At 32.8% G+C, this 21826-nt stretch overlaps 1 protein-coding gene across 1 annotated transcript in view; it reads right to left on the minus strand.

The window, feature by feature from the left end:
- LOC145690087 (uncharacterized) overlaps positions 1-21826 on the minus strand; it is a 67780-nt gene that overhangs the window by 26489 nt on the left and 19465 nt on the right. The window contains exon 2 of the mRNA XM_081764627.1: positions 18146-18277. Within this exon, the coding sequence (XP_081620753.1) occupies positions 18146-18277 (132 nt within the window). The remainder of the gene's footprint in view (positions 1-18145; positions 18278-21826) is intronic.

Genomic DNA, 21826 nt, shown 5'->3' on the forward strand with positions numbered 1-21826 from the left:
GTGTCTACTAATACTAAAAGTCACTTCAAGGCTCAAATGCTAATGTCAAAATTCTTTATGAAACTGGAACTCGCCAATGGAACCCGAATTCGACATACTTCTCCTGGTTTCGACAGTTGCGGTATCTGAATTCGACACCTTCAATTATATCCATGTAAAACATTAAGTCGGCATTATTATTAGTAGTTATCTCTTCTCAGCTTCAAATATTGTTTTATTATTATGCAGAAATTATCAGACGGGCAAAAGAACACAACTTAAATTTTCTGAACTGAGTAGTTACTTCGATGATCCTCAATTCGACATGCTGGAACCTGATTTCGACATTCCATGACGAACTGAGGTTACAACTATCGGAAAATTATGCAACAAATAGCTTTATGGAAGATTTTGAACATACTTGTACGTTTAGATATTAAGTTAAAATTATATTTGCACTACTGAGCATGAATTCGACAATCTTGTCGAAATCCGGTTCACGTTACAAATAAAGGCTCGTGTTTTCGACAACCCCCCGTTCATGTTACATCACAACCTTTGTCCTCACAGAAGAAAACAAAACGCACTGATTGAAACTCCTTTACAACATTAAAGCACCACTATTTGCTTGAAGTAAACCTAACTTTAATAAAAGTCTTATGAAAATAACCTGCCGTCTTATGATTTTCTTAAGATTATATGTTTTTTCTCGAAGAGTGTATCACACACACAACAATGTACTTCTTTTCTCCATACATATGACTCATATACTGTAACCGCACTTTTAACACGAGAAAAGACACTCCCATAATGTTGCCACTTCTATGCACGATAGCAGGGACGACATCTTACGCTTATTTCACAACATTTAAGCACAGGTATGTCGAATTCGGGTGCCTGTCGAATTCAGGCGCGTTTACCTTATATATATATATATATAAAAATGGGAACGGTATACATGGGAAAATTATAATGCGTGACTGTAAAAGCTCATACGTACTTTTTGAGGAAGCAGAGAAAAACTAATTACTTTGTAAACTGCTGTACGGGAACCATGCCACTTGTTGAGGTAAAACTGGTATTGCTGACAGATGACGAGAAGCGCCCTGAAACAGGGGTAGCGGGGAAAGGTCAACGACACGGTCAAGTCCATTTTCGGTTTTTGAGGTGTGGTCTATACTTAGATGTCGTCTGCTACTCCGGGTAAAGTTATATGTGTGCTATTCCGTGGTGTCATTTGAAACCCCGTGCGAAAAGTGCGCGAGCCATTACCTACGTCATACTACTTCTGCTAGGGTTCATCTCGTCATCTGTCCACTGTAGATATACACTCATTATAAGACTCTTCCCTAAGCTTAATTGCGCTTTTTTTTAAAAAAAAAAATCGAACGACGAAAGGACAGGCGAAAGAATGCTGGTCATAGAAAAAACGACTTCGAGATTTCCACTGATTTACACGTTTCATAGTCCTTACATACTGAAAAAAGTTATGTTTTCGACATTTTGTTCGTCCGTTCGTTCTGATGTACTACTTTCGCCAAGAGGCCATACCGTTCAACGTATCGAAATCATTTTTAAACTTAAGGTTCTTATGTGATTTTCCACAGGGGTATTTCTAATTTTCTTCCTACCCTGAAAAATATAGGTAGTTTACTGAACGGTAAAAAAATTAATTAAAAATGCGATTTTCTCAAAAACGGGTCAAATGATTTTGTTTATATTTCATAAATCCATTTTTCATTGAATCATTTCTCTGGATAAAAATCGAGAAGGATTAGAATCAGAGAAATTCCAGTGAGAAACACGTAGAGAAAAGAAGAGGAAGTATGAGGTAGAAGAATGTAAGAAACAAATGTTCGCAGTTTTCGCGTAGTCGCGGATCTACAAAGAAGTTTGTTTGCAAAAGTATCGACTACGCTATCTCATTTGTTTGTCATTACTGCTCTAATTCAACGTCTGATTTCCTACTTGCCCCTAGTTCTCCCCCGTGTGATATATTGAAAAAGGAGCAAGGAACTGTGACGTCAGAGAGCATCCTGCTCGATATGAACTGTTCTAAGAGTAGTAGAAAATGGATCGATCTGGGCCAACCTAGCTCAACCTAGCTCAGAAGAGAAGAACTCACAAGCCCCTGGGAAAATGACCATCGTACACCGTGAGCCCACGGTCTTTTACGACCTCTATTTTAGGGATGAATTTATTCCCTTTTATGAGCACTTTTTAGGGGGTGTACTCGTTCTCTTTTATGAGCCCATTTTTAGGGGTGTACTCGTTCCCTTTTATGAGCATATTTTCCAACCCCTATTTGAACATAGCAGAATATGAACATACAACAGAACAGATTCGTTCCCATTTATGAACACTCTTTCAAGGGTGAACTCGTTCCATTTTTCAACCCCTATTTTAACATAGCAGAAATTACACTGAGATTATGAACACAGAACAGAGCATGGCTTATTTCCCAACATAGCAGAAATTACACTGAGACTACGTAACACACAACATCCTCCATTTTAGGGGTGTACTCGTTTTCCAACCCCTATTTTAACATAGCACATCAGACAGAGACTACGAAACATAGTGAAGATTAGATAAGAGTACATAACATAACATAACAAGGGTGTATTCATTCTCTTTTAAGGGGTGGACTCGTTCCCTTTCAACCTTTATGACTTATTTTCCAAACATAAGACTACGGGGGTGTATTCCACCCTTAATTGAACATAATGAACATAGCACAGAGTACGTTCCCTTTTAAGGGTGTACTCGTTCTAATGTAACATAGCAGTTGGTCTATTTTTCAACCCCTATTTGAGCATAGTCCATTTTTAAAGGGTAAACTCGCTCTTAACCCTCTATAGTAAATATAATCATTTAAGGAGTGAACTTGTTCTAACCTATATTTGAACATAACAAAGATTATTTAACACGTTAGCCGCCAAGCCAAATTTTGGGGGTATTTTGGACCACACTATTTGTGCATCAGAATTATGCACATGGCGGCCAACGTGTTTAAAGATTGCAGAGGAATGCGAAACTTCCGTGTTTTGTTATCAGTTACATAATAACTTCCGCCATATGTGGATAATTCTCATTACGTCATTCATCCGGATTTTAAAAACATTGAGCTAGTTTTCTCTTTAACAGACAATACGGTCATTCAACGATAGGAATCTCTGAACGTAATGCAATCAATTACAAATGTATAAAAAAAGATGGGAATCCCCGAGCATGACTCATACCTATTGCGCAATATTACGCAATGCCATCACACAGGTATAAAAGACTGACCGACATGTTTTTTTGTAATCACTTCCTGTTTGCCGTCTGAAGCGTAAAGTTCAGATATTTTTTGTGTGTGTGCGTTTATATTATTAGTGTGGTTTATTATTAGTGTGGTTTTGTTTTCTTTTGTAAGTAAGACATTTTATAATAATAATAATATTATATTATAAAAACTCAGTTCAGAATTATTATAGTAACACTGAGTTAGTTTTTTTAAAAATATGGCAACAAAAAAGGTTAAATCAAATACTATCAATTCTGATACTCTATTTAATAATAATTTAAAAAAAATTAAAATGTGATACTGATTTAAATGAGGATAGTGGATGTTTTTTAAAGAATAAAAGAAAAGACTGTTTAGATATATTAAAACAGGAACAAGATAATTCAGCTTTTAAAGTAAATTTTTCTTTGGCTACAACTTTTGTAAGACCAGTAGATTTAGAAACATGTCGATTCTTTGTAAATAGTGGTAACGAAATTATTTTACCGAGTACAGATGTGAATTCTATAATAGAAAAACTATTTAATAAAATTTTAGTTGAACAAGAAAATAGAGCAATTAAGAAATCAGGGTGGTCTTTATGTTCTGAACCAAACCATCACTTAGAAATTAAAATCAGTAAATATGATCCTCTTTCAGCTTCTTCTTTTATAAAATTACCTCAATGGATTTTATCCAAAAAGAAATGTGTTATAAATATTCAAAATAATGATAATAGATGTTTTATGTACTGCATTCTAGCTGCGTTGCATCCCGCAAAAGATAATCCACATCGTGTAAATAATTACATACAATATATTAATACTTTATTACCATTATTTGAAAAAACTAATATAAAATTTCCAGTCGAAATAGAACACATAAGCAAATTTGAACATATGTATAATTCTGTATTTCCTAAGGAACAAATTTCCGTTAATATATATGGCATTGATTATGATCATGAAACTATTTTCCCGTTTCGTATAAGCGAAAACACATGTGTAGATAAACGTATAGATTTACTGTATTGTGAAGAAAATTGCAACACTCTTTATTGTTTAATAAAAAATCTCAATGCGTTATTGAAGAGTCATAAAGAGAAAACTTATGTAAAATTGCCTCAATGGATTTTATCCACAAAATGTGTTTTAAATATTCAAAATAACGATAGGCCTAATAGAAGTTTTATGTATAGTATTCTAGCTGCGTTGCATCCCACAAAAGATAATTCATATCGTGTAAATAATTACATACAATATATTAATACTTTATTACCATTATTTGAAAAAACTAATATAAAATTTCCAGTCGAAATAGAACACATAAGCAAATTTGAACATATGTATAATTCTGTATTTCCTAAGGAACAAATTTCCGTTAATATATATGGCATTGATTATGATCATGAAACTATTTTCCCATTACGTATAAGCGAAAACACATGTGTAGATAAACGTATAGATTTACTGTATTGTGAAGAAAATTGCAACACTCATTATTGTTTAATAAAAAATCTCAATGCGTTATTAAAAAGTCATAAAGAGAAAACTTATGTAAAATTGCCTCAATGGATTTTATCCACAAAATGTGTTTTAAATATTCAAAATAACGATAATAGAAGTTTTATGTATAGTATTCTAGCTGCGTTGCATCCCACAAAAGATAATTCATATCGTGTGAATAATTACATACAATATATTAACACTTTATTACCATTATTTGAAAAAACGAATATAAAATTTCCCGTTGAAATAGAACACATAAGCAAATTTGAACATATGTATAATTCTGTATTTCCTAAGGAACAAATTTCCGTTAATATATATGGCATTGATTATGATCATGAAACTATTTTCCCATTACGTATAAGCGAAAACACATGTGTAGATAAACGTATAGATTTACTGTATTGTGAAGAAGATTGCAACACTCATTATTGTTTAATAAAAAATCTCAATGCGTTATTGAAGAGTCATAAAGAGAAAACTTATGTAAAATTGCCTCAATGGATTTTATCCACAAAATGTGTTATAAATATTGAAAATAACGATAATAGATGTTTTATGTATAGTATTCTAGCTGCGTTGCATCCCACAAAAGATAATTCATATCGTGTGAATAATTACATACAATATATTAACACTTTATTACCATTATTTGAAAAAACGAATATAAAATTTCCCGTTGAAATAGAACACATAAGCAAATTTGAACATATGTATAATTCTGTATTTACGAAGGAACAAATTTCCATTAATATATATGGCATTAATTATGATCATGAAACTATTTTTCCCTTACGTATAAGCGAAAACACAGCTGTAGGTAAACATATTGATTTATTATATTTAAACTCTCATTATTGTTTAATTACAAATTTAAATGGTTTAGTCAGACATCAGTTAGGTAGTCATCAAACATTTATTTGTAGACGATGTTTAATATCTTTTTATAACAAATCAAAATTAGATGAACATGACAAACTATGTAAAGAACACATTCCAACCAAAATTAACATGCCGAAACAAGGAGAAGTTTTAAAATTTCGAAATTTGAAATTGTTATTACAGAATGATGTGATAATAATTGCAGATATGGAAAGTTTATTAAAACTTATAAATAAACAAAGTGGATCTCATACAATACAAATTCACCAACATATACCATGCAGTTTTGGTTATATTGTATGTTGGAGTAACAACTATATGAAATCAGATTTAGTTATTTATCGGGGAGAAAATGTATCGATGAAGTTTATGTCTGCTATGGAGAATGAATTAAGAAAAATCATAAACATATTAGATCAACAAAAACCATTAATACCATTAACTAGTTCTCAGTTACAGGAGTTTAACCTATCCACTGAATGCTCAGTTTGTGATAGTAAATATACGAGTAACAATAGAAAAGTTAAACATCATAACCATTTAACTGGTCAATTTATTGCCACGGTGTGCAACAATTGTAATTTACAAATTAAACGTCAAAGTAATTTTATCCCTGTCTTCTTCCATAATTTGTCTGGGTATGATGCACATTTATTTGTGAAAGAATTAGGTTGCACCCCTGGAAATATTTCGGTAATTGCTGAAAGCACTGAGAAATACATAACATTCTCTAAGCACTTTAATTTTAATGGTAGACCTATCGAGTTACGTTTTGTAGACTTATTTAAATTCCTGCCGTATAGTCTCGAAAATTTGGTGTCAAAATTAAAACCTGAGCAATTTGTCTATACAAAGCAATATTTTTCTGATGAAAAGTTTCCTTTAATTCTCCGTAAGGGAATTTATTTTTATGAATACATAAGAAATTTAGATACATTTAAAGAAACTGAATTTCCTGGAAGAGAGGCGTTTAGTAGCAAATTGAATGGAACACAAATTTCCGAGACTGATTATCAATATGCAAAACTGATTTGGCGTGTGTTTAAATGTGAAAATTTAGGGGACTACCACGATCTATATTTAAAATGTGATGTACTTCTCACAGCAGATGTGTTGGAGAATTTTAGAAAGACATGTTTAAATGCTTTTTGTATTGATCCGATTAATTGTTTTACTGCACCTGGGTTGGCATGGCAAGCCATGTTATATAGAACAAAAATTGAACTTGAACTTTTATCAGATATCAATATGTATATGTTTGTAGAAAAATCGATTCGCGGAGGTATTACTCAAGCTGTGTTAAGGTATGCCAAAGCTAATAATCCTTACGTACATGATTTTGATGCGGAAAAAGAAAAATCTTATTTACTGTATATTGACATGAACAATCTGTACGGACTATCAATGATTGACTATTTACCATATGGTGGTTTTCGGTGGGAGGATAAAATTGACAATTGGCAAGACAAACATAAAATTATCAATTGGCCCACGGATAGTGAATGGGTTTTTTTCTAGAAGTGGACTTAGAGTATCCAAATTATTTACACGAATACCATTCTGATTTTCCGTGTGCTCCCACTAATGAAGTTCCACCGAATGGTAAATACTCAAAATTACTATTGACACTTAAATCGAAATCGAATTATATCTTGCATTATAGAGTATTACAATTTTATCTAAAACAAGGTTTAATATTGGTAAAAGTACATAAAATATTATGGTTTCGTCAATCTAAATGGCTTGCATCTTATATTCAAGAAAATACTCAACGCCGTGCAAATGCTACAATTGAATTTGAAAAAGATTTCTATAAGTTATTAAATAATTCTGTATACGGAAAGACAATGGAGAATGTACGAAAACGAATTGATATAAAATTAATTAACAATGAAAAAAGTGTAAAAAATTAGTAGCGCAAAATCAGTTTCAAAATTGGGTAAAATTGGCTGATAATTTGGCATAGTTTCATATGGTAAAAAAATCGGTAACTGAATAAACCAATTTACGTAGGAGCGACAGTTTTAGAATTATCCAAATTAGCAATATATAACTTCCATTATAATATAATGAAACCGCGATATGGAGATAAAATTAGAATTGCATATATGGATACTGACTCTTTCATTTACTATATTAAAACTAACAATATTTATAACGATATAAAAAATATGAATGACTATTTTGATACCTCAAATTATCCTGAAAATAATTCTTTATATAGCACAAAAAATAAACACATTTTGGGTAAAATGAAAGACGAATTAGGTGGAGTTCCTATGATTGAATATGTCTATTTGAAAACGAAACGATCCATAAAACACAATTTGAAATTAAAAGCAAATACCATAATTTAACAACAAATCAGGTGACAAAATTAGCGTTAGATCCGTATGATGACAAAAGAAAAATTTTAAATTGTAATATACACACTGTTCCTTGGGGGTATCATAATAAAGATTTAACATGTACGATTTGTATATTGTAAATACGATATAATTTTTTTTGGATATATTAGTATTAAAAAAATATGTCACAATCAGTTCGAGAACAAATAGTTGCAGAATTACATAAAAGTGCAAGACGAAACTATCCTCGAATACCCGTTATAACGAAAGGGATTCATGATTTATGGCAAGCTGATTTAGTTGAAATGAATAGTGGAAAACTGAAAGGTCTAGCAAAAATTAATCGAAATTTCAAATATTTATTAACTGTGATAGATACATTCTCTTAATATGTTTGGGCTATTCCTGTGAAAAATAAAACTGGGAAAGAAATTACACAAGCATTTATAACAGTACTGAGAAAAGCAAACAAAAGCCCTAAATTTTTACAAACTGACAGGGGTCGAGAATTTTATAATTCAGAGTTTCAGAAGGCGATGAACCAAAATAACATTAAACATTATTCCACGTACAGTGATGTGAAAGCAAGTATTATTGAAAGATTTAATAGATCATTACGTAATTTAATGTGGAGAAAATTTACACTGCAGGGAAATTATAAATGGATTGGCATTCTGCCGGAATTACTACATAAATATAATAATACTATTCATTCCACTATTAAAATGAAATCTATCGACGCTATTAAAAAAGAAAATGAAAAACATCTATTGACAAACATCTATTGCAAAAAGTTTTCTGTGATAAAAAGAAAAAGTAAATTTAAGATAGGTGAATATGTAAGAATTAGTAAACTTAAGCGTCCTGGTTTTGATAGAGGTTTTACACGCAATTGGAGTACAGAAATTTTTCGAATTGCTAAAGTTTTCTTCACTAATCCTCCGACATATCACTTAGTAGACTCAAATAATAAACCTATTGAAGGAAGATTTTACGGACACGAATTACAATTAACGAAATTTCCAAAAACATATTTAATTGAAAAAGTTTTGCGAAAGAAAAATAATAAGGCCTATGTGAAATGGTTAGGTTTGCCAAAAAGTGAAAATTCTTGGATTGATTTAAAACATACTATATTGTAAAAAAAGAGAAGTCAAGAATTTATAGGTGAAGCATGTCGTCACAAGTATTTTAAATTCTAGCAATATATCTGTAATAGAGATGGAATGGAAAATTCCTTTTACATGTATGGTAGCAGGTCCTACAGGATGTGGAAAATCATATTTTGTTAAAACATTTCTTGACCATTATAGTAAGTTATTTAAAAATATTGTATGGTGTTATGGTGAATGGCAACCGTTGTATGATACTCTTTCAAACTGTACGTTTAAAGAAGGTTTACCTCAAAATAATGAATTTCAAGCACACGAAGGTCCACATCTTGTCATTATTGATGATTTAATGCGTGAGTGTGATCATCGGATTGTAGATATTTTTACTAAGGGTAGCCATCATAGAAATATAAGTGTAATATTTATAACACAGAATATTTTTCATCAACAAAAAGGAATGCGGGATATTTCGTTAAATTGTCATTATATTGTTTGTTTTAAAAATCCTAGAGACCAAGCTCAAATTAATTATCTCGCACGACAATTGTATCCAGGTAATACAAAATCTATTCAAGAAGCATATCAAGATGCAACTCGAATTGCACATGGTTATTTACTCTTTGATTTAAAACAAAATACTCCTGATGAGCAGCGAGTTCGAACAAATATCTTTCCAACAGATTCTTTTAATTATGTTTATGTACCTGTAAAAAAATAATAATTGTAATATGGTTTATATTCTAACAACTATTTGTGCTTTAATAGCCGTAAAAAATGATTAGTAAGGAAAATGCACATATGTTAAAACTTTTAGCAAAGTCAAAACCGAAAGCACGTAAGGCAATTTTACAAAATGCAGATCCTGATTTAATTCGCTCTATTTGTGAATGTTCCTATAACTATTACAGGGAAATGTTCCATTAAATAAAACAGAGATAAATAAGCTAAAAAAATGTAAAAAGGAACTGAGATATTTGGTGAAAAAAGGTCCGTCATTAAAACAAAAGAAAAAACGAATAATTATACAAAAAGGTGGTTTTCTTACTGCTTTGCTTGCACCTATTATTGGAGGTATACTATCTAGTTTAATTAAATAATTATGCAAAACGCACAAAAACTTATTTTAATCTCACCAGAAAAATTACATCATTATCAAACGATATCTAATCTTGATGATGAAATGAAAGAAATTTTAAATAATAAAAGTTTAAATGCAGAAGAAAAATGGACAAAATATAGAGAAGTCTTACAAAAATATTTAAATATAATTCAAAAACCGGCAGCAGTTACAACAACTACTACGGAGGAGGAGGAGGAGGAAGAAGAACAAGAGGACGAGGAGGAGGAGGAGGATGATGAAATAATATCTACTCTCCCTGAAATTTGTAAACGTAAAGCGAGACTTTTATTACGTAAATTGAAACAAAATCCAAATATTCAATGGGACGATAATGGAAATGTGAATATTAATAATAAATTAATTCCAGGTGCAAATATAGTGGATTTGATATCCGATTTTGTTAGATGTCGTAAGAAAAATATTTCAGTTGCCGGCTGGAAACCTTTTGCTACATTATTAGCAAAAGCCAATATACCCTTAGAGTACATTGGTAATCCTCAACGAATATATTATATTAGAAAACTAACAGAAGACGAAGAAGACGAAGAGGATGGTCCTCCACCCCGTAAACGCAAATGGTGTACTTATAAGCAATAATACTAATATTCTATTGTAATCTATTGATATTTTTAAGTATATAGAAAGAAAGAAAGAAAGATGAATGAGCCATACATTAATTATTACATACATCAAGCAGGAGGTAATTATAACGTGTATAGAGGTACAGCATATCAAGAAGGTTATGGCATTGGTAGTTTTCTAGGAGGTTTATTTCGTACTGTATTTCCTTTATTAAAACAAGGTGCAAAAACTGTTGGTAAAGAATTGATACGTACAGGAATTAATGTAGCAGGAGATGTACTAGATAATAATAGACCTATTGAAGAGTCTTTGCATGATCGATGGCAAGAAGCTAAAACAAATTTAAAAAATAAAGCTCAAAATAAATTAAATCAGGTGTTGGAAGGATCTGGAAGAAGAAAAAGAAAGAAAGTTCATTTTAGTGGTGGTGGTGGTGGTGTGAAACGGATAAAAAGATCCAAAGATATTTTTGATTGATAATTATGGAGCAAAGTGATAGTTTTTATCTCACACTTCCTAGCAATAGTTCTATGGAATATTTTCCTCAAAATACTCTTGCTTGTTATACTACTAAATTATATCAACCTATTGTACTGGAGAAAGGAGTGTGGGAAACAGCTGTTGTTGAAGTACATTATACAAGTTCATTTCAGAATGTTTCCAAATATACAAATAATATTTATTATCGTCTCATGAATACAAAAAACTGGAACATAACTCAAATCTTACAGGCCACTATTATCATGTTGATGATATTCTATCTCAAATTAATCATAAAAGTGATATATTAAATTTACAATTAAAAGTCAAAGCATCAGTGAAACGAATTGAGGTTAATAGAGTAATAAAAGATCAAGAGAAGCATATACAAGTACGCCTATCTCCTGAACTAGCCAGAATACTAGGTTTTGATCATATTCAGCAAGAAGATATTGCAGTTGTTCATCATGCTCGTTATCCACCTGATTTACAAAAAGCGCTACCTACACTTATGTATATTTACAGTGATATTGTAGAACCACAAATGGTGGGTGACACCGTAGCTCCATTGTTACGTATTATAAATACAAATATTACAGATCATGGTATTAATAATGTACATATTTTTGATAATCCTCATTATGTGACCGTGCAACGTAAACAATTTGATCAAATTATTATTGATTTAAGAGATAGTACAGGTAATCCACTTCCTTTCCAATATGGCAGTGTATGTGTAAAATTACATTTTCGTAGACGTAATATGGTATTGTAAATTTTACCATGTGTGAATATTAATAGTAAGAAAAGAGAAAAATGCAGTGTGAATGTATGAAATCAGAATTAGATTTATTTGCTGGTTTACCCACTCAAACCAGTATTATAGGTAATAAAATAGTTCCATATAAGCCTGTGGCTTCAATAGCTGATAATGCACCAATAGAATTTGTAGTCCCCGGTCATGGGGATGACTATATTGACTTACCGCACACAATGTTATATGTTAAAGGTAAAATTACTAAATCAGATGGTTCTAATTTAACTTCTGCCGATAAGAAAATCGGCCCTGTAAATGATTTTCTCAATGCAATGTTCAGTGAAGTGCAATTATATTTAAATAATCAAATTATTTCCTACTCTTCACATACATATCCATATCGATCGTATATTGAAAAACTACTAAACTATAATGCTGAAGCTAAAACAACGCATCTTCAAACATCAATGTGGTTTAAAGATACTGCAGGGCATATGGACAGTGTGGCCGATGCTAATGTAGGATTTAAACAACGTTTTCTTCTCACTGCTTTAAGTCAGTCATTTGAATTATTGGGTTATATTCATGCTGATATTTTCAATCAGGAGAAATTTTTACTGAATGGTGTACAATTGCGTATTAAACTAATTCCAGCTAAACCTACATTTTGTCTAATGGGTGACGCAGATGCTGATGGAAAAGTTGTAATTACAGATGCAACATTGCTTGTGAAAAAGGTTGATGTATCACCAGCAGTTAAAATAGCACAAAATAAAGTATTACAAAATCCTAAATTTAGAATAAAATATCCTATAACAAAAGTGCAGGTGAAGACAGAAACTCTGCCACAAGGAATTATGGATAGTACACTTCCAGATCTGTTTTCAGGCATAGTGCCTAAACGTATTATTATTGGTTTTGTTACTAATACTGCTTTCAATGGTACTTATCAAACAAATCCATTCAATTTTCAACATTTTAGTATGTAATTTTTTACATTGTATGTTGATGGAAATCCAATGCCCTTCAAACCTTTACAACCAGATTTTGATAATAAGCTATATGTACAAGCATATTCTACGTTATTTACAGGTTCAGGTATTTATTATTCTAATCAAGGTAATAATATTTCACTCGCTGAATATCCTAATGGTTATACTCTACTGGTGTTTGATTTAACTCCTGATTCAAGCGCAAGTGCTGCATTTCATACTAGTCCGCAACGGCAAGGAAGTGTACGTTTAGAGGTTCATTTTAAAGAAGCACTGCCATCTCCTGTAACAACAATTATTTATGGTGAATTCCCTTCAGAATTAGAAATTGATTTCCAGAGAAAAATATATATTAATTAAAGAAAGAAAATGTTAAATACAATTGAGCTTTATGAAGCATTACAACAAAATTTGCCTAAAGATCATTTTATTGGTGTGTATGCTGCTGATGAGTTACCTTTGTTTATTCATACATTTCCAGCCGCCATAATTATAAATACTGATTCTAGTGATAAGCCTGGTGAACATTGGGTTGCTGTTTATATATCTAATATGTGTGTGGGAGAGTATTTCGATAGCTATGGTATACCTCCCTATATACAACATCATATAAGGTTTTTAAAACGAAACTGTCTGTATTATACATGGAATAATAGACGTATTCAAGGTGATTTATCTCAATTTTGTGGACATTACTGTTTCCTATATTTAGCATGTCGTGCATCTGGTTATTCGTTGCACGATTTTTTAAACAAATTCTCACTCACTACTACTGATGCTAATGATATTATGCTTTATTCATTTATGAGAGTATGATGATGTTATTTTTTTAAACTCCGCCATTGCCGGTCCCAAGCCCTGGATGAGAAAGGAGGAGGGTTGGGGGTGTCGCTACCCCCGTAAAAGAAAATAATGTTACATTAAAATAGGGGTTGGAAACGAGTACACTTCTAATTTCTGCTATGTTAAAATAGGGGTTGAAAAATGTGCTCATAAAAGAGAACGAGTACACCCTTAAAATGTAATGAATCTTACGTATTCTCTGGTCTGCTGTGTGTTCATTGTCTCAGTGTAATTTCTGCTATGTTCAAATAGGGGTTGGAAAACGAGTTCACCCCGTAAAAAGTGGTCATAAAAGGGAATGAATACACCCTTGTGTGTTACGTATTCTTATGTATTATCTGTTCTGCTGTATGTTCATAGTCTCAGTGTAATTTCTGCTATGTTCAAATAGGGGTTGAAAAATGTGCTCATAAATACACCCTTAAAATGGAGGATGTTGTGTTTATTATCTGCTCTGCTATGTGTTCGTAGGGGTTGAAAACGAATACACCTCTGCTATGTGTTCGTAGGGGTTGAAAAATGTACTCATAAAAGGGAATGAATCTTACGTATTCTCTGTTCTGCTGTATGTTCATAGTTTCTGCTATGTTAAAATAAGGGTTAGAAAAGGGAACGAGTACACCCCCTAAAAAGTGCTCATAAAAGGGAATAAATTCACCCCTAAAATAGAGGTCGTAAAAGACCGTGGGCTCACGGTGTACGATGGTCATTTTCCCAGGGGCTTGTGAGTTGTTCTCTTCTGAGCTAGGTTGAGCTAGGTTGGCCCAGATCGATCCATTTTCTACTACTTCTAAGGATTCAAAATCCACTTAAAATCCGTCTGTTTACTGTAAAAAAAATTTAAAAAAGACTAATTTCTTGAAGACTTTGAAAACAATGAATCGTAGGCTATTGTGTTTTTAAGTCGCATCTATAATTTTTAGTGAAGAAGTGTTTTTACTCTCTGAAAACATGTTCTATGAAGACAATTTCTAGTAATTTTCTTTCATACATTATGAAATCATGTATGTGTATTTTTTTCTTACCTACGTTATGCACCGAGGCGAAGGAAGACGGTAGAGTTGCCAAATTTTCAGACAGGAAAAAAGGGTTTTATGCTTTTTAGAAAAAAATGGAAAATATGTGATATTCAAATTTTATATATAACAAACACTTATTTTTGGATCAAAAGATCCAATATATTTCAGGCAAAAATTTTCTTGTAGGTCTTATATTTGGAGAACTACATATAGTGTAGCGAAACCCAAACTATCGCAGTAACTTAACTGAGTATGATTTGCTTATTCCATAAGAGATACGAAAACTCGATTTAGGGTCTGTTCAAAAATTTTGTGGTCCCTGATCCAAAAATACATCAAAAGATTCAATACATTTCAATCAAAAATTGTTTTGTATGCCTTATATCTGGAGTAACTAAACCCAAACTATCACGTAACTCAGGATGATGTGCTTCTTTATATTTTTTTTTTAATCACTTGATTTAGGGGCAGTTCAAAAATTTTGCACCTGTTGATTTGTTATTTTCTTTAAACTGTATTTTAATGAATTCGATCCCGGCCCCCGCCAAGTGAACTTTGTGGTGGACAAACACTGTGTGCGTGGGTTTTCTCGGAGTTCTTCCTTTCCTCCCACTTTCTTCATTCCACCATTTCATTCATTACTCATCATCACTGTCTCTTTTAGCCTAACCGGCATAACCGTGGGACGTAGAACTCAAAGATTTTTTCATTTTTTCTTTTTCTTTTTCTTTCTTTCTTTCTTTCTTTTTTTCTTTTTTTTTTTGGCATCTCACATCCTTCTTATACGTTTAAAAATCCTTGCAAGACATCAAAATTGACGACCTCTTAAGATTTCTGCTTGTATTAGTTCACAGTAGATTATGTTACTGACATCAGTATATCACAATTGATCGAGACTGCAATATGATCGATACGATGTTGACAGACGAAGAGTAAGATGCTGAAACCAAATGATTCTTAAATATAAGGCTGGGACACCAGTTTGATACGAGATAAATAACGAACCTGTTGTATTTTCTCTCTGAATACTTAGTTATGTCGTTAGGTTGTGTTGGTAACAGTATGTGAGAAACCAATATCTCTAACTAAAGAAGTATTTTTTCGCACTAACTTATGAAACGATTATAAAAGTGTCCGAGACTATAATTTCTTTTATTTACTTAAAAAAAAAACTTTTACTGTATAACGTAAAACGAACCAGAAAAAACGTAAAACTTACGGGAAAGCATATGATCTGGTAACCTTGGAAAAAGGTAATGATGAAAGAATCATAGTGGTGAAATGAAAAAGTGGGAGGAAACGATAGTCCATGATAAGACCCACGCACACTGGTAATTAGGTATGTTTACGTGTCTGTATGTATGTATATACAGCCATGTTTATTAAGGCATTCTTGTACCTTGCAAAAGTTCTTTTTAAATCATGTACCGGTATATTGTAATTCGACAACTGTATGCTTACTCGAAAATAGTCTTAATCGCATACACAACGGAAAGATTAAAAAATAGTGCTACAGTGTACACCACGTAAAGGAGTTTACTTAAAAGTACTTTTAGTTTCATTTTAGATTGTAATCCCCAGAGATTAGTGTTTGTATCCTGAGCATTATAAAATACTAATCTGCTAATGTCAACAATATTGCAAGTAGTCTATCAAGCATGATATTCACAATTCCTCCTGTACGAATACATAGGGAACCGATTTTTTATTGTCCACCTCTTGGGTGAACCAGGGGCGGATCCAGGACGGACTTCTGGGGGGGGGGGATTTTAATACTGCTACTTTTAAGAGCTCCAAACTTTTTTTTTTTTTTAATGCTCAGATCCGCCTCTTCAGTTTCGGCATCTGAAGACTTTAACCAAAATGGGCTATCATCATCGCATTTTATTTTTCTTTAGCCTTTTTCATCATCCTTTATTTGCGATAATTGGAAGGAAGAAAGGGAACAAGGAAAAGGGTGGGAAGGACGAGACCACAACACTCAACATCCAACAACAATGAACAAACGACAAAACAAAACAAATTTTCAAAAAGAAAAAGAAAAACGAAAAGAAAAACAAAAAGGACTTGAGCTATCTAATCAATATTAACTAACTAACAAGAATTTAATTACTATCTAATTCCTACCTAATTTTATTATCATATTATTTAACAAAATTTAATTGCTATCTAGCTACTACCTAAATTTTCATGTATATTATGTTGACAATTGTTTAATATTTTCAAAACTTACATTTCTGTTTTCGTCTTATTGATTTTAAGAGTTCATTAAAATAACACGAAAAAATTTTCCTGTTATGCTCTGATCTCCAGTCAGATAATTTCGGTGTCTGCTTACTGCTGATTCTCTTCCTAATCTTGGTTTCTCACCTAAATGATTTTCACCTATGTGTGTGTTCCTCTCCTGTGTTGCAAACTCCAGACTCCGGGATGGGTTTTATTTATGTATAAAATAAGAAAGTTTCCTCTTCTGCGGGGGCATCCGTGTGCGTGGGTTTCCTCGTGGTTCTCCCGTTTCCTCCGACTTTCTTCATTCCTCCATTTAATTCATTTCTCATAATCACTGTCTCCTTTAGCCTAAACGTGGGACGTAAAACTCAGAGATTTTATTTCATTTTCTTCTGGAGGGCAATCGCCCCCCTCCTGGCTCCGCCACTGGGGTGAACTGGATAGATAATCTCCATCAAAGGACTCGATTCCTAACTTTTAATTCTCTACAACCAGGCCAAAATTGATTGTGATCCAAGTGATTCTAGCCATTTTATGTCTCAAGGAGGTAGACATGGACAGAGTAAATACATGAAGGAGTTTTTATTAGGGATGGCCACAAAGTTCCGGTTCCGGCGGAACCGGTTCCGCGAAGAACCGGTTCTCAGAGATCCGGTTTTCAGAACCGGTTTTGAAGCTGGATCCGAAAACCCGGTTCCAGAACCGGATCTTAGGAACCGGCTCCAGACCTGGATCCGAAAACCCGGTTCCAGAACCGGACCTTAGGAACCGGTTCCAGACCTGGATCTGAAAACCCGGTTCCAGAACTGGATCTTAGGAACCGGTTTCAGACCTGGATCCAAAAACCCGGTTCCCGAACCGGATCTTCTAGAACCGGATCCATTCAGACCCGAAAACCGGTTCCACCAGGAACCGGTTCTGGCCATCCCTAGTTTTTATAAGCCAACCGCCTTAATAAATTATTTTTTTTATGGACATTACATTTTGAAAAATTACATTTTAAAATTTAATGATTTACTCACTTACCATGTCTCAAAGAATGGCATTGCATTTGAATCGTAAGCCTCAAATGTGATTGGAGCCAAATAAACATCCGCCATGTCGTAAGCTATCATGTAAACTGCTTTTTCACGGTCTTCTACATAGCGAAGAGAATATCTGGAATAATAAATAAATAAATGTTACAATTACTGCAAATTTTTTTTCTACAGAAATTAGCACAATATTAGCTATCAATTTAAGAATCATTGACGGGGGAACAAATTACATTAAGTTAAATGTATAAAGAAGTAACGCGCTACAGCTGACATTCATTTCTAACTAAAATGTTATGTACGGAATACAATGCAACATACAAACTTGCATGGTATCAAGTGTTTAGATGAAACAAAATTTGAAAGATTAACAAGATCATTACGTAAATACAAAAATAATAAAATATAAAGTAATTACGATATTTTGCATGAGTTTTGGAAACTAACATACAGGTTGAACTTAAGATTCTATTACCCCCTATAGGGCTGCGGTGACTCAGTGGTACAGTGTTCACCACTGGTGCATGGGGTCCTTGGTTCCATCCCAGCTCGAGCCAAGTGAGCTTTGTGGTATACAGAAATCATGTGCGTGGGATTTCTCGGGGTTCTCATCTTTCCTTTCACTTTCTTCATTTTGTCATTTCATTCATTTCACATCATCACTGTCTCCTTTAGCCTAGCCCACATAACCGTGGGACGTAAAGCAAAGATTTCCTTTTTTTCCTATTACCCCCTATGTATGTTTCAAATATTGATGAAGTAGGTGTGTAGTTAATAATGACTGAAGACACATGTTTCTGAGGAGGATATAGGCAATGTTTTGTTCCAGAATATATATATGTGTATACGCCATCTTTATAACAGAAGTAATCGCTTCAGGAACGGCGTAAAATTCTTCGCAACATTACTGGAGTGGTCATAGCAAATCCATTTCGAACGACTTTTTAAAGTTCGTCAGTTGTGTGGTAATGAGTTTCGGTAATTTTTTGTTTGATATACTGCCACAATGGATTATCACACAATTACAGATTAGGACTTCTGGGAGGTCAGTTCAGAGGTGCTGGTAACTGTGTAGAATCCTGGTAAATCCATCTGTTGAGAAACCCTTCATTGAGGTATTTTCTCGCAGCAATCAAATAATGTGCAGGTGTTTTATCTTGCTGATAGTATACTCGATCTGGAACTTTCAGTTTAGGGACAAACCAGTCTTATAATATTCTTAGATAGGTTGCATAGCTAGTAACATAATCAAGGATACATTGGCCGAGCAGGGATATTGCACACATTCCAGCCCGAATTATCCGCATGAAAGGGTTCCGTTCAAATCTTTCAAAGAAGTAGGGATTTTTATTTACTCCATAGGTAATTGTTTCTCGCTTTTACACTGCAGTAGATCACATACTCACACACACACACACACAAACACATATTCGAAAAGAATTACTTGCCTACGCGGCAGGATTGTTAGGAAAATGTTGACCAATCCTTCACGATTATAATTTTATCCTGTCGTCATCACTTAATATATTAAAAAGTACACTAAATACAACCAAGACAACAGTGAAAGGTGTTTCCAATGAAACGTGAGACAGTTACATCACTATTCCAATGAAACACGTCCAGAGGGACCACTTATGTCCATTATATGTAGGGAATAATTGGGCTTACAGGTCACTCTATACAAGAACACTTATCGAAACATAAAGAATACTTCCAGTATTAAGTTGGCTTAAGCTTGGTATAAACTAGGTTAGTTCAAGCTAATACTTACTATCATGAGTTAGTTTGGTTTCTTAAGTTGTTATCCAAAGAATAATATTGAAATAGCATTGCAGGGTGTGACAAATTTAATCGCGGAATATTAAAAATTTCACATTTCTTTGTAATAATTCTTAATGTAACAACAGTAATTAATTCTTAGTTTTACGACATAGTAATAATGATAATTTTGACATATATTGGGAATATGCTGCTTAACAAAAAATATACAATAGTATGTCACTAGTACTAACTTGCAAAATATTATTACTGTATATTTTGTTGTTAATCAGTATATCTCCGAAATCTATGACAACACAAATTTCTTCAAGAATTTATTATTACCCAACAATAAAGAAATTCTCGGTAGTATATCCCATCACGTGGAAAACACATGACACTACTAATATTTGACAATTCTTTTACCCACATAGGAGGATAAGAAGCGCCTCCCAACTATACAGAGATATATATTTGAGTCCTAGAGAACATTACCACATTTTATTTTTTTTGGACAATCCTAGATTTTAGGGGTGGGCCAATCTATCCTCCCAAATTTTGAATGGGGTGTGCCAATGTACCAATGTCCTATGTAAGGAAATGGATTCTCATACTCATCCACACACCCATGTAAGGCAATAAAGCCTCATCAAAGGGAATAAAGTAGGTCAAAAACCTCCGAAATTTAAAATTTTATATATATATATATATATATATATATATATTTTTTTACTGATAAAAGGGAACGAGATGGATCACCCAAACTTAATGAGATACATACCCTGACCCTATTCTGCCATTTTTTTCAAAATTTAAGTGGGGTGGTCCTAAGTACTCATCCTAAAGCTTAGGGGGTCGGCCGCCAAGGTACCACTGCCAAAATTTAGAGGGAGTGGTCTTATGTACCTATAGATCATTGACACCGATCCAAGGCACCTGAATATTTTTTGCTGACTAGGTTAGCAGTACACCCCTAAATTTTAATGATTTTTAAATATAAACTTATTCATATCTAATAAAAGTACAGATAAAACTCAACAAACTCGTAACAGACAAAGTATATGATATTCAAAAGCTATAAACTAACTATAAATCAGATTATATTTAAATATATTCGTCCTCTTCTTCCAATCTAATGTTGCTATGAATTGTAACCTTTTGGAACAATCTTATTACCCTAACAGACAACACTATCCTGAGAGGAAATTGCCCCTCGAGCCACCGCTGATATCATTTCTGTATATATGGATTATTCCCAGAAGTGTTTTTAAAATTCATGTGACTCAAAACATTCATAATAGGAATATAAAATTCAGTCAATTATTTCCAATACAAAAGAATGTTCACATTCAAGAATATGTTCAATATAATGTCCTTGTTCAAGCGTCATTAAACTGATCTATCAATCAATATGTTCACATTCCACGTAGTCTTGGTGAAAAGGGACATATAAACATCCGATTGCTTTCAGAACAGGAAATGAAAACCATATTGTGGAAAGAATTTAGTCAAAATAGCATCTTATCACTTTCCGGAGGTTAAACCTGAAAAATCTCTAAATGGCTGACTAGGATTCGGCGAAATTTAACAGTTCTCTAACTTTATTTTATTTTTTATTTATTTATTTATTTTTTGAAGGTGCAGTTTAGAAGAATGATTCGTCTAGTGTTGTGCCTCTTTGTATGTTTTTGCCCTTACTTCTCATTCCTCTATAATTATTATTATTATTATTATTATTATTATTATTATTATTATTATTATTATTATTATTATTATTATTATTATTATTATTATTATTATTATTATTATTATTATGGTTACAACACGTCCTCTTTTATCCGCAGTTATCCTCTTTTTCGGGCCCTAAAAATAGTTGAGCGTGTGTTTAGGAAAATAGTGAAATGTTCTCTTTTTG

The sequence above is a fragment of the Thermobia domestica genome, chromosome 7 (assembly GCF_964235325.1).
Source record: "Thermobia domestica chromosome 7, izTheDome1.hap1.1, whole genome shotgun sequence".
In the NCBI taxonomy this organism is placed as follows: Eukaryota; Metazoa; Arthropoda; class Insecta; order Zygentoma; family Lepismatidae; genus Thermobia; species Thermobia domestica.